Genomic DNA, 13,693 nt, shown 5'->3' on the forward strand with positions numbered 1-13,693 from the left:
TGTCCCTCAGCTTTTCAGCTCAAGACTAGTGCTCTACCACTTGAGCCACAGTGCCATTTCTGGCCTTTTCGCTTATGTGGTGCTGAGGAATCGAACCCAGGGCTTCATGCATACAAAGCAAGCACTCTACCACTGAGCCACCTTTCCAGCCCAGTATGTTTTTCTTTATTGAAATCTTGATGCATCTTATTTTTCTGTACCCTGTGACCTCTATCATACACAGTTCTATTCTTAAACTGTACAAATGTATATATCCCAGGTAAAATAAAATAGAAATAGAACCAAATCCAAATTTATACCTACCATGTCCAGGAACTCTTATAGATTTTAACCCAGAATGAATCCTTGAAAATTTTTCTATGATCAGTTCAACACAGTGACATTTAAACTAACAAGAAACATCAAGTGAAAAACTCTAATAAAAGAAATTTTCACTCACTCAGCTCCTTAGAAATGTATGCCTTATAGCTATTCATCCTCTGCTGATTTTCAACACCAGACTGCAAAACAGAACCCAGCAGACAGCTACAAAATGACATGTAAAGCTTGCAGTGTGAACTGATGTCTGACAAGGGACCACTGCGATGTCCTGGGCATTTCTTCACATGCTTTAACTAAATACCCTTAACAAGACTCAATTGAAGATAGGTGGAAAAATCAACTACTACAAACAACTTTAGATATAATCAAATGTAACCCAAGCCTCTAAAATCTATAGTCCCCAAAAAAATATTTTGGTGAGCATTTTCATTTCAGGTTTTTGCTCTAGATATAGCATACAGGCAATAAATTTCCTTTCTCTCAAGTCACCTTCTTGGACAATTAAACCAAATATATATTAGAATCCTCAGACTAACCACTGTTCTAGATGTTAACTGTCATATTAAAAACACAGAATCTGTTAAAATAACAGTGCACTCCTGGAGCATAGCATAAGATACCAAAGTATTTTCCTCTGCTATTATATACTGACCTTTTCTTCATTATACTGTGCATATTCTTTGGTATATCGTTTTAACAACTCTGCCTTGAGCTCTTCTGCTTTTGGAAATGCAATCTCCTTTAATTTCTGAGATATAAAACAAAAACTGAGAATCACGACAATTCTAATGCCATACAATTCACTAAACAAAAACAAGACATAAGTTGACACTGTCAATCATGTTTAAAAAATAACTTGAATTACCTACTACCCAGCCATTCTTGCTATTTCATATCTGCACTGAAGAAAAAGAGAGATGGCCTTACCTCCATCTCCAGGGCTCCATCTCTGCTCTGATTCAGAGACTAGAATTTTCCTGAGCTCTTTTGCTCAAGGTTAGTTGAGCCACACCACCACTTCTGATTTTTTGGTGGTTAATTGGAGATAAAGAGTCTCACAGACTTTCCTGCCTGGGCTGGCTTTGAATGGTGATTCTCAGATATCAGTCTCCTGAGTAGCTAGGATTACAGGTGTGAGCCACTAGTACCCAGCAGAGACTATAACTTTGCTCTCAAGTCTGTCTATGCTGCTCTGAAGCTTGTAGATAGACAATAATGAAAATGAAGACCCACCTTTACTGTGTCTTTCTTTTCTGGAATGATAGATGATTTGTAATCTCGATGCTTTGGTAATTTCTCAATGAAGAGCCTAAGAAAACAGATCAGAATGATTATATATGGAGAGAATGACCAAATGTCCATGAAACCATAAGGCAGTGTGCAGCCCTTATCTTGTAGCTACTGCATGAAGAGTTTCTAGAGGTAGAGAAGATACAACAAGGACATTTAGACAGGCCATGTTGCCTACTAATTCCAGCCCTGGAATTAGCAAACAATATTGCCTTCTTCCAAACCAGATGTGCAGCAGCAAGCACCAAACCTTGAAATGAAAGAAAATGGTCAAACAAAATCCTAAACCAGACAGATAAACAAACAAAGCCTTTGTACCTGCAAAGAAAGAGATCGTGTGTGTGTGTGTGTGTGTGTGTGTGTATGTATGTGATATGACAGGCTTTCCAAGGAAAGGGCCTCTATAAAAAATGTTCTTAAAAGGACAGATTGGCAGCTTGGGTTAATAGAAGGTTAACCAAAAACCATGTACATTACTACTGTTATGACTGTTATCTCTGGCACTTTTATCTTATTTTTCATTTTTGTGCCAGTTCTAGGGCTTGAATTGAGGGCTGGGTACTGTCCCTGAGCTTTTGTGCTCAAGGCAAATGCTCTACTACATGATCCAAAGCTCTACTTCTGGCTTTTTGGTAGTTAAGAGATAAGAGTCTCATGGTTTTGCTGCCCAGGCTGGCTTTGAATGGTATCCTCAGATCTCAGCCTCCTGAGTAGCTAGGATTATAGGCAGGAGGTACCAGTATCCAGCAGGGGATTATATTCTTTTAAAGAAAAAAAATATTCCTTTGTATCATACCAAACAGAGATACACTTAGTGCATGTGTTACAGTTACAGGACTGTATTATGTACATAACATACATTATATATTATATGCATAATATCAGATGGTGGATTTTCTCTTTCAGTTTCTGTCCTTGGCTAAAAAGCTCAGTGAAGGAAAAAAAACAGAATCAATTCACAGGCCTCTTAAGATTTATGACATCTACTTAATGACAATAAAAAAAAAACAATAAGAGAAGCTTTATGTGTAGTCTTTTGAGGAACCTCCATACTGCTTTCCAAAGTGGTTGAACACATTTACATTCCCACTAACAATGCAGTAGGGTTCCCTTTTAGCCATATTCCCTCCAGCATCTGTTTTTATTAGATTTTTTGATTATAGCCATTCTAATTGGGATGAGGTAGAATCTCAATGTTGTTTTGATTTGTATTTCTTTTATGGCTAGAGAAGTTGAGCATTTCTTCATGTGTCTATTGGCCATTCTACAGAGAAGTCTCTCTTTAAGTCTTTAGCCCACTTATTAACGGGGCAGTTGTTTCTTTGAGGATTTGTTGTTGGGGGGATTTAATTTTTTGAGTTCAAGCATATTTTAGATATGAGACCCTTGTCCGTTGTATGGCTAGTGAAGATCTGTGAGCTTTCTATTGATCTTACTTGCTATGTCCTTTGCCATGCAAAAGCTCTGCAGTTTGAGCTCCCCTATGACCCAGCAATCCCACTTTTAGGCACTTACCCAAATAATCACAAACAAGTCCATACGAAAGCTACCAGCACAACTATGTTGATTGCAGCACTATTCACCATAGCTAAGATATGGAATCAACCCAGATGCCCCTCAGTAGATGAATGGATCAAGAAAATGTGCGATATATATATATATATACACACACATATATATGTGTGTGTGTATATATATATATGTGTGTGTGTGTGTATATGTATATGTGTGTGTGTGTGTGTATATATATATATATATATATATATATATACATATAATGGAATTCTATGCCTCCATCAGAAAGAATGACTCTGCCCCATTTGCAGGAAAAAATTATATTAAATGAAGTAAGCTAGACTCAAAGAAATATAGGTCCCATGGTTTCCCTTATCTGTAGTAACTAGTATATGTCTAGGACAAGCAGAAGAGGTCAAAAGCTATGTACATATGACCATATAACCTGATGCTAAGCAAAATGAACCCCAAGATAGGGACACAAAAGATTTTAATCTTTCTTGTTGTTCTTTTTATTGTACTATGTGATTTTTTTTCTGTTTGTTTCTTTGTATGTTCTTCTCCCATGGTAGAACCCCTGTCGTCACTGTATTTGATTCTGGTGTCCTGCATCTTGTATATATATTTTTCTAATTTGGGGAGTGGAAAGGAAATAACAAAATGCTGAAATAAGGATACAGGATAACCCATTGTAACAATGAGATGTACAGGACACTATGTTGAAAATGAACTTTACAACTTTGCTGGGCCGGGGAAGGGGGATGGTGAGGGGGTTGGGAGGGAGGGAGGAGTTGGGGAGGTGGGGAGGAAAGGGATGGTAGGGGAAAAACAAAGGAGAGGGTAACAATGCTTGATAGGAAATGGACTCATTACCTTTCTCATGTAACTGTAACCCCTCTGTACAGTATCTTTACAATAACAACTATTAAAAAAAAACAAAATAAGTCCACTAACTTGCCACATCAAGAAAACAGCAAGCTCAGAATTTCTACACTAGCAAGTCAGCTCCAGAATCTGCTCTTAGCCACTGTGCTATACTGCCTCCAAAGGTTCTTCGAATGTCTGAAACTGTTGGAGGGTTCTGAACAAATACATCTTTGAACAGAATGCTTTAATATATGGAAATCAAGAGGGTAGCTTGCACACAGCTGTAAGTACTGTAGTTAAGATAAATTTGTTTCTCCTTTCTGCCCATGGGGAGGAGTATATGGAGGAAAAAGACTCAGTAAGATCAAAGATGACTCCACCCAAACAAACCCTATTCAGGTCTATATTAGACACATACAAATTTTATTTCAATCCAATCCAATCCAATTCACCTGATTTGCCACCTTAGGGAAAGATTAAATCTAAAACTAAAAGTGTTGTAAAAAAATCTTCCCTTCAGGAGGGCTTATTGTTGCTATGCTCTTTGGTGCTGGTGACTTGACACTTTCTCACCTGACTGGGAGCATTATCTTAAGTACCTACTAATTTGGAGGTTTTATTCAATGAATTTAAATTTTGTTGCTAACAATGTCATAAAGCTTTACAGTATACAAACTTTTTTTTTTGTCAGTCATAGGGCTTGAACTCAGGGCTGGGGCGCTGTCCCTAAGCACTTTTTGCTCAAGGCTAGAACTCTACCACTTTGAGCCACAGTGCCACTTCCTGTTTTCTGCTGGTTACTTGGAGATGAGTCTCACAGACTTTTCTACCCAGTCTGGCTTTGAACCATGATCCTCAGATCTCAGCCTCCTGAGTAGACAGGATTACAGCCATGAGACATCAGTGCCTGGTTTATAAACATTCTTTTGTCATTGATGCACCATCAGTCTACTGGTCAACCAATTTTTCTTTGTAAATCTGGCTTTTGTTTTGATGACTCAGGAAAATGTTATTTGGTATATAAGAAATTAAAATGCAAGCCAGGCATTGGTGGCTTATGACAGTAATCCTAGTTACTCAAGAGGCTGAGATCTGAGAATTGTGGTTCAAAGCCAGCCTGAGCAGGAAAGTGTGAGATTCTTATCTCCAATAAACTACCAGAAAACCTGAAGTGGTGCTGTGGCTCAAGTGACAGAATGCTAGCCTAAAGCTGAAGAGCTGAGGGAGAGTGCACAGGCGCAGAGCTCAAGCCCCTCAACCGACCAGAAAAGAAGAAGAAGAAGAAGGAGTAGAAGGAGAGGAAGAAGAAGAAATTGAAGTGCCTTTTAAAATGGAAAAAAAACAACCTTCCATTCATGGAAAAAAATGAAAATTTTTTGAGTTCTATATTTAAAACCATTATAGAGTCATTTGTTCAAAGTAAGAATATGAAGTAAGACATAGTTCTTATATTCTAGAGATTTATAATTCAGCAAACTTCCTCTTGGGCCCAAAGATCAAGGTATATATTTACTACCTTCAGCTGGCTGAACATGCTTGGTATTGAAGCCTGCGTCAGTGATGAAAGCACTTCTGCTCTCAGTATACAACTACACGGTAAACTTCCCGAGGCAGGGATTTCTGTGTTTTATGCTACACACACACACACACACACACACACACACACACACACACACACACACACATTAATGAATACTAATCTAATGAACACTAAACTAATGAAAAACAGAAGGCAGGGGAAATAGAATGGATGACTAACCATGCATGCAATGGGAGCAAGTTTACAAGTAAAGAAAACACTCCCAGAAAGACCTTTGAAAAACATATAGTGGGCACTATAATCCATTACCCTTACTGGTGGTCACAGCATTTAGCAGTTGGAAGAGCAGGTTCTAGAGCCACTCTACCTGGGCTCAGATGCTGGCTTTGCAATTTACTAGCTGTGTGACCCTGGGTAAGTCACTTAATCTCCCATTATCAGTTTCTTCACACACATAAATTATATACATGGAGACAAACGAGAACTCCGTGATAAGGGAGTGATACATGGAGATAATAAAAATAAAGTTAAGAGCACAGAGCCTAGCACACAGCCAACACCTGCCACGTGCTTCTTATGGTTATTTTTACTAGCAGATGAACAAACAAAGAAATGTGAACAAGAATAAGCATGAGGATGCTTACATCAGAGCTAGAAACTTTCTAGGCATAGAATAGCAGTGGCCCAGATGTATACTATTCACTGGGACAATATCTGGTTGCAGCCTAGAGAGAGGAAATGTACCAGAATAAGCCAAGTTTAATGGCAAAAACAAAAGCAAAACAACCTAATAGAACAAGGAAAAGATGAATGGAAAATACAAAAGGCAAGTAAACATATAAAATAGCGTTAAATGCCACTTACTATGAAACTCAAATTAGTATGACATAATTTTGCAACAGAGTAACATTGGCAAGGCTTAAAGATTGATTTATACTTGGTGTAAATAATGGTGTAGGGAAATGGCTATCTTTATACACTATCAGAAAGATTGAAAATTGATTACAACCTTTTTTTAATAGAGGGAAAATGAGAAGCAATTATTAAAAAATTTAAAAACTGTGTATATTCTTTAAGCTCACAATTTAACTTCTGGAACTTATCTAGAGACTGTCAGCAAATGCAATGTCATACATATAAGACTATTCAACCTAGAATTGCTCACAAAAGTAGGAAAACAAAACTAAATGCCCATCAACATGAGATAATTTAATACATTATGGAATACCCAATGTGAAAACAACGTAATCATTCACTTATCCATTGAAAAATTTATTGGGCATCTACCATGAAAAAGGTCATGAATTATTCTAGATAAGAAGAATATGGTGGTAAATGACCTAGTCTGTTTTTTCCCACTTCCGGAATGTATATTACAGTGGAAAAACAAACAATATACAAAACAAAAGATTAATAGGACAATGATAGAGGAAAGGAGAAATTTTAGGTAGAGCAGCTAAGGAATGCATCAGTAAGAAGGTGGTATTTGAGCAAGGGACTGGAAGAGGATAAGCTATGAAGAGATTTAGAGTAAGACTGCTTCAGGCAGAAGGAATAGCCAGCTCTGAGTAAGATGGCTCAATATATGCTCATATAGACAGACACTATTATTAAGAAAGCAAGCTGAAGAACAGGATACAGAGTATAATCCACTCATGCACATGAGTTTCTTTGGTCTCCTCTGGTGGATGAGATTTCTCTTACCACCTTATTAATTTTCTTAAAAGCAATTAATTCAAAAGTTAAGCAAGATTTCTATAATATGAATGTAATAAGGATTTTCATCTCATTTCTTGCAGTCTTGAAAGTTAATCAGCAAAGCATGATCACAGGTGAACCTTTCTTCAGTCTATAAACCCTAATCCCAGCAAACACTTTCAACACAGGTGACAAATTCATTTTCAGAACAGAGGATTTGTGTTATAGCAGTCTCCCACAGCAAATAGGAACTGCCTGAATACTCCAAGTACCTTCTTTGTAGCCTAGCTGATGACCATAAAAAGCTGCGAAAGAATCCACTGCCTGTTTTATTGTCTGTGCTCATCATGAAAATATGTACTGATTTAATATGCTGAAGATCTTTCTTCTATACTGGGGTCTACAAAAGGCAAAGCATTCCTTCAGCAGGGAAACTACTGAGAAGGGAACTATGTCTGAGATCATTAAGATGCCTAAACTGCTCCAGGAGAAACGACAGACATGCCTTTTAAATGTTGAACCAAAGTATCCACAAAAGGTCTAGAAAAACTATTCTCAATAGTGGGGGTAGAAGAGTGGTGAGGTACATGCCTACTCTCTCCACTCTCTCCTTAGCTGTAGTAACTGGCACAGTGAGCCACTGTCACCGATAGGAATATACCAAGTAAAATATGATAGGAAAACAAGCTGAGAATCGCGGAGTTAAAACTTCTTTGCAATTCCTGCTTGTCAGTTCACAGAATCAGAATCAGAGTCTTGAAAGCAGATGCCAGAAAAATGAAGTTAGCTCTATTTATTGCTTTAGCCCAAGCCAAACCATGGAAGCCTCAAATTAACCCTCAAATTCTACAATCAAGTATAAACTTCCAAACCCTCTGCCCATAAATCGCCCCGAGGCCTCGCTCATCCTATTAAATGAGCTGTAATCCCCTTTTTTTTTAAAGCAATTTCTTAAGCATCCAAGTCATCCATGTACTTTGTGTATGTGTTGCTGGGGATCAAACCCAGGACCTTATACAAAGTAAACAACCGCTCTACCAGTGAGCTACTATATCCCAGCCACACAAGTACTCTTCCTCTTCCCCCTTCCTTCCCTCCTTCCCTCCCTCCCTCCTTCCCTTCCTCCCTCCCTCCTTCCTTCCTTCCTTTCCCCCCTCCCTCCTTTTCTCCCTCCCTCCTTTCTTTCTTTCTCTCTCTCTTTCTTTCTCTCTCTCTTTCTTTTTTTTTTGGGTCCGGTCGTGGAGCCTGAACTCTGGGCCTGGGCGCTGTCCCTCAGCTCTTCAGCTTAAGGCTAGCGCTCTACCACTGGAGCCACATACCACTTCCGGCTTTTTTCTTTGTGCTTATGTGGTGCTGAGGAATCGAACCCAGGGCCTCAGGCATGCAAGACAAGCGCTCTACCACTGAGCCACCTTCCCAGCCCTCTTTCTTTCTTCCTCCTCTTCCTCTTCTCTTCTTCATCTTCCTCCTCCTCTCCTTTTTTTTTGTGCTCATACTTGCCTTGAACTCAGAACCTTTGTGCTTTTGCTCAACTTTTTGCTCAATCAGTGCTGGCACTCTACCACTTCCTGCCTTTTTCTGATTGATTAGATAAGAGTCTTGGGATTTTCTACTCAAGCTAGCTTTGAATTCCAGTCTTCAGGTTTCAGCTCTGAGTAGTTAGGATTTAGATAGGAGCCACCAGGACCCAGCTCACACCTATAGTTTTTTATTTTATTTTTTTGAAAAATTCAAAGATTTTTAAATTATATTTTTATTATCTTTAAGTAGTTGTACAAAGGGATTACCATTCAAACACATGTTTTTTTTTTGGGGGGGGTCCGATTGTGGGGCCTGAACTATGGGCTTGGGCGCTGTCCCTCAGCTCTTCACCTCAAGGCTAGCCCTCTACCACTTGGGCCACAGTGCCACTTCTGGCTTTTTTTTTTCTGCTTATGTGGCGCTGAGGAATTGAACCCAGGGCCTCATGCATGCAAGGCAAGCCCTCTACCACTGAGCCACCTTCCCAGCCCTGCCTGTACTCTTAATGTTATTTTGTTCTTGCTTGCTTATGATGGCTGGTGCTCTGCCACTTGAGCCACCTCCAGCCTGTCCTTTTGCTAGCTAATTGGCGATCACTATGTATCTAAAACCTAGTGCAGTGTCGAGTAGATTGTAGATACACTCAATACATGTTTGTTGAATGAATACAATCCTTGCTCTGAAGGTATTCTCTATATAAGGCAGTAGGACTCAGAAGATCCTTCATAAAATACCTGATAGAAAAAGTCTATGAAGGGGCTGGGAATGTGTCTTAGCAGTAGAGTGCCTGCCTTGCATATATGAAGCCTTGGGTCGATTCTTCAGTACCACATAAGCAAAAAAAGCCAGAAGTGACACTGTGGGTCAAGTGGTAGAGTGCTAGCCTTGAGCAAAAGAAGCTCAGGGACAGTACCCAGGCCCTGAGTTTAAGCCCCAGGACTGGCAAAGAAAAGAAAAAAAAAAGCCTATGAATTTACTGAACTTTTTTAACTAGTGATTCTCTAGAGAAACTGTGGTCTTAGGTTTTATTTTGAGAAAACAATCTAAAAGATAGCTGGAATATACAAGAATACTATTTCATCTAGCAGTAGAGTAGATATATAAAGAGGTCAAAGCCACAGAAACTTCGTAGGAAAATAAATTTTGTGCCTAAGAATAAAAAACTCAAAACAGCAAAGGGAAATAAAAATATAAATTTTTATTCTAGAAAAACTTATCAACACTGGGCTGGGTGCTGGTGGTTTACACTTATAATCTTACCTACTTAGAAGGCTGAGATCTGAGAATCGAGGATTTGGGCAGCCAAATCCAAGAGACTCATCTCCAATTAAGCAGCAAAAAGCCAGAAGTGGGGTGGCTCAATTAGGAGAATGCCAGCCTTGAATAGAAAAAAGCAAGAGCAAAACAATAAGGCCCTGAGTTCAAGCCTCCTGCCTCAAGATGCATTTGACAATAGAAAGCATCACATACACACACATACAATCAACACTGAGACCACAATGCAAGGCATTATGGTTTTAATATATCACCAGAACTTTGAGGACACAGGCAATAATTATAAAGCTAAAAACAAAAAGGAACTAGCATTTATCTTTTTCCACTCTAAATTTATAACAGGTGAAAGATTTTACTCTTCCACAGTTTTCCTTAAAGAATTCTTAACTGGAGTGATTTTGTACCTCAGCATTAGCTAACATCTGGAAACATTTTTGGTTGTCAGAGCTGGGAAGGGGATAAAAATCCAGGATGCTACTGTAAATATCCTACAACACACAGGATAGCTCCAGAATAAAACAATTCTTCACTGCCAAAGTTAGAAATCTTCCTTAAGAGGAAATGTGATAAAAAAAAAAACAACTTAATGTGATTAACTGATACACATATTTCTGTCTGGGAGGACAAATACAGAACTAGTAAGAGTGATGTCTCTGGGGGAGGGAACTGAGGATTGGAAGAAAAGATTTCAGAGAAAGGAATTTTTTTTTTTTTTTGGTGCCAGTCCTGGGGCTTGAACTAGAGGCCTGGGCCTGGGCACTGTTCTTGGGCCTTTGTGCTCAAGAGTACAGCTCTATTTCTTGAACCACAGCTTCACTTATAGCTTTTTGGTAGTCAGCTGGAGATAAGAGTCTCATGGACTTTCCTCCTGGGCTGGCTTTGAATCTCAATCTTCAGAACTCAATCTCCTGGGTAGCTATAATTACAGGTGTGAACACCAGCACCTGTAACTTTTTAACCTTCTATACTTTTTGGTGCTTTCTGAATTCCGCAATGCATGTATATATTGCCCATTCAAAAACACAAGGGGTCAGGGATATAGCTTAGTGTAGAATGCAGGGCATTAGGCTCCATATTCAGAATCAACAAATTAATCTAACTAAAAAATAATGTGGCTTATGTTTATAATCTCAAAAGACTAATTTCAACTCACAGAACATTATGAAATGGAAAGCCAAATATCCTGTTGTCAAATGCATCTTGAAGCAGGAGTTACAAAACCTGCGTTTTGTCACTCCAAATTGGAACATGATCAACTCTGAGCTTGCTCCCTCCTATGAAGAATGTTAGGATAGCATGCCCTACTCAGTACACACAGACCTGTGAGGATCAATGAAATCATTCAGCTTAAATAACTCACGAATTACTAAGAGCCATGCAAACATATGCAATTACTTTTTATACATCTTGGAATTAAAGAACAAGACTAGAAATGACAAATAAGATATTTAGCATTATTCCTTTGCTAAATCATGCATCATTCTTTGTCATTGGGGCTTTAGGAATTGCTCTGTTAGTAGTACTGAGATCTTCTAGTTTTGCTGCCTACTCTATGATGATGAACAACTCAAGAGGAAGATCTTCCTATGAGCCATACAAATTGTAAGCAGTCCTTAGTTATTTTCATTATTATGGTAAAGATTAAGAAGAAAAAATTCTTATATTACTCTATTTTGTACAAAATAAACAGAGATAAGGAATTTTGTATTTGGGATATTTCTACCATAATGCCTGAATAGACAAAGCACAGTAAAAGCACTCAATATATAACAAGTCCATAACTACCAATTCTTTTGCCTGACAGCTGGTACAGGCATAGGCCAAAGAGCTAAGTCTCTTACTCATGAAATTATGACTCATGAAAACAACTCCTTCAGTACTCATGTCTTTGAATGACAAGGACAATCAATATGTAGGAACTGTTAGAAAAACAAATGATTAATACCGAATATGTTGTAAAGGTCTCTACTTTTAGCAATTATGAGAAGAATAAGTGAGCACAAGGGCAGAATAAGTGAGACATCAGCCACCAGAAAAGAAAAAGGAAACTGTAGGTGTCTTACGTGATATACTTGTTATACAGGATAAAGGCATGTTCAATGTTGCCTTCCTCAGAGTAAATGGATGCCATTCGAATAATCTCAACTCCAGAGCGGAAGTACCGACGGGGTGGAATGTCTTCATTCACTTCCACAGCACTCCCCAATAGTGAGAGGGCCCTCACCCGGTCTTCGGGTGGGAGGCTCATGTCTCCATGGTCAGACATCAGGATAAAGAGGTTCTGAGACAGAAACAAGCAAAGAATCAAAACCATGGGTCCCATCATCCCTGCAGTCTAGCACCGAGTGTGTTTATCTCATAAACCTCTTCCTTAAGAAGATAGTACAAGAAAAAATATATCATATGCTGTGAGCCAGAATAAAATAGTCTCTTTCCTATAAAAAGGTTTAGACCCTCTGAATAATTTTGAGATACACAACAACCATATATGTAAACAGCATAAAGAACCTACATTAAAGCTGTATTAGGGGTTGGGGGAGGGCAAGGGGAGTCAGACTGGTTCTATTGGGAGGAGGGTACTAGCAAGAAATGGTTAAGGATGGGGAGGAGGGAGGATGGGAAGGGTTGGGAAGGGTAAACAAAGGAGAAGGCTACAATGCTTGATAAGAAATGTACTATCTTGCCCATGTAATTGTAACCCCTCTGTACAGTATTTTCACCTCTGTACAGTATTTTCACAATTATAAAAAAAGAAATGGTTAAGGATAAAAGAGGATGAACATAGTTAAAAAACATTGTTGACATCCATGAAAACAGTGAGACCTGTTGAAATTTTATTAGGAAGGGGTGAGAGAGACTGGCTAGAGTTTACTGTATGCATGTGTGGAAATGCCTCTATGTAATAGCCCCTTGAATAGCTAACATTTGCTAATTATTAAAAAAGGCCAAAATCCTCAAGGTAGCCTAAATAATTTTGAGAAGACTGGCAGACTGGAAAACCCATTCTTGTGCCATAATTAGGTAGTATCAGAATATAATTACAATAGGCCACGGTGGGTTCGGTTCTGCTCCTCAATTCTGCAATCCTCTATTATTAGGAGAACTTGCCTAGGGCACTATGAGTATAAGGATAGTATCTTCTATTTTTCTAATAATTTCTTCTTTCAACTACCTACTACTTCCACTTAGTCCAGTACTTGGAAGAGTGCATTCAGTGGAGTTTCATGAGGATTCAGTGATTTCAAGTTTGATCATTTTTATTCAGCTGAGAGTAACTGACATTTTGGGTGGGTGGGTGGGGTATACATTTTCATATTTGAAGACAAAGTTAACCAGGGTAGCAGTTCTGGGAATGAATGTTCACAACCAGAGCTCTGCTCATCAAACCACTATTCCACACAGTATGCAATATTATTCACTATTATCAGAACAAGATATTTCAATCTTGAAGACAAAAGCTCACCTACAAAAAAACTAAGCATTCCTGAATAATAAAAGGACACAAAGGTACCTTAAAACTCTGGGAGTTTTCTTTCCCTGAGCTCCAAACTCCAGTAATCCCACAATCGTTCTAGATACCGCTGCTGTTAGAACCAGATCTCAAATGCCAGTAAGTTACCATTCTCCGTAATTTCCAAAGGAATCTGTTTTTTTTTTTTTTGGTCC

General features: G+C 38.6%; 1 protein-coding gene across 1 annotated transcript in view; it reads right to left on the minus strand.

The window, feature by feature from the left end:
• The window catches only part of Stambp (STAM binding protein), a 43,506-nt gene that overhangs the window by 16,334 nt on the left and 13,479 nt on the right, over positions 1-13,693 (minus strand). Inside the window, exons 2-4 of the mRNA XM_013034657.1 lie at positions 12,091-12,308; positions 1,555-1,630; positions 974-1,069 (exon numbers count right to left, since the gene is read on the minus strand). Of these exons, the coding sequence (XP_012890111.1) occupies positions 974-1,069; positions 1,555-1,630; positions 12,091-12,293 (375 nt within the window). The 5' untranslated portion in view covers positions 12,294-12,308. The remainder of the gene's footprint in view (positions 1-973; positions 1,070-1,554; positions 1,631-12,090; positions 12,309-13,693) is intronic.

Source organism: Dipodomys ordii, unplaced genomic scaffold (assembly GCF_000151885.1).
Source record: "Dipodomys ordii isolate 6190 unplaced genomic scaffold, Dord_2.0 Scaffold192, whole genome shotgun sequence".
Classification (NCBI taxonomy): domain Eukaryota; kingdom Metazoa; phylum Chordata; class Mammalia; order Rodentia; family Heteromyidae; genus Dipodomys; species Dipodomys ordii.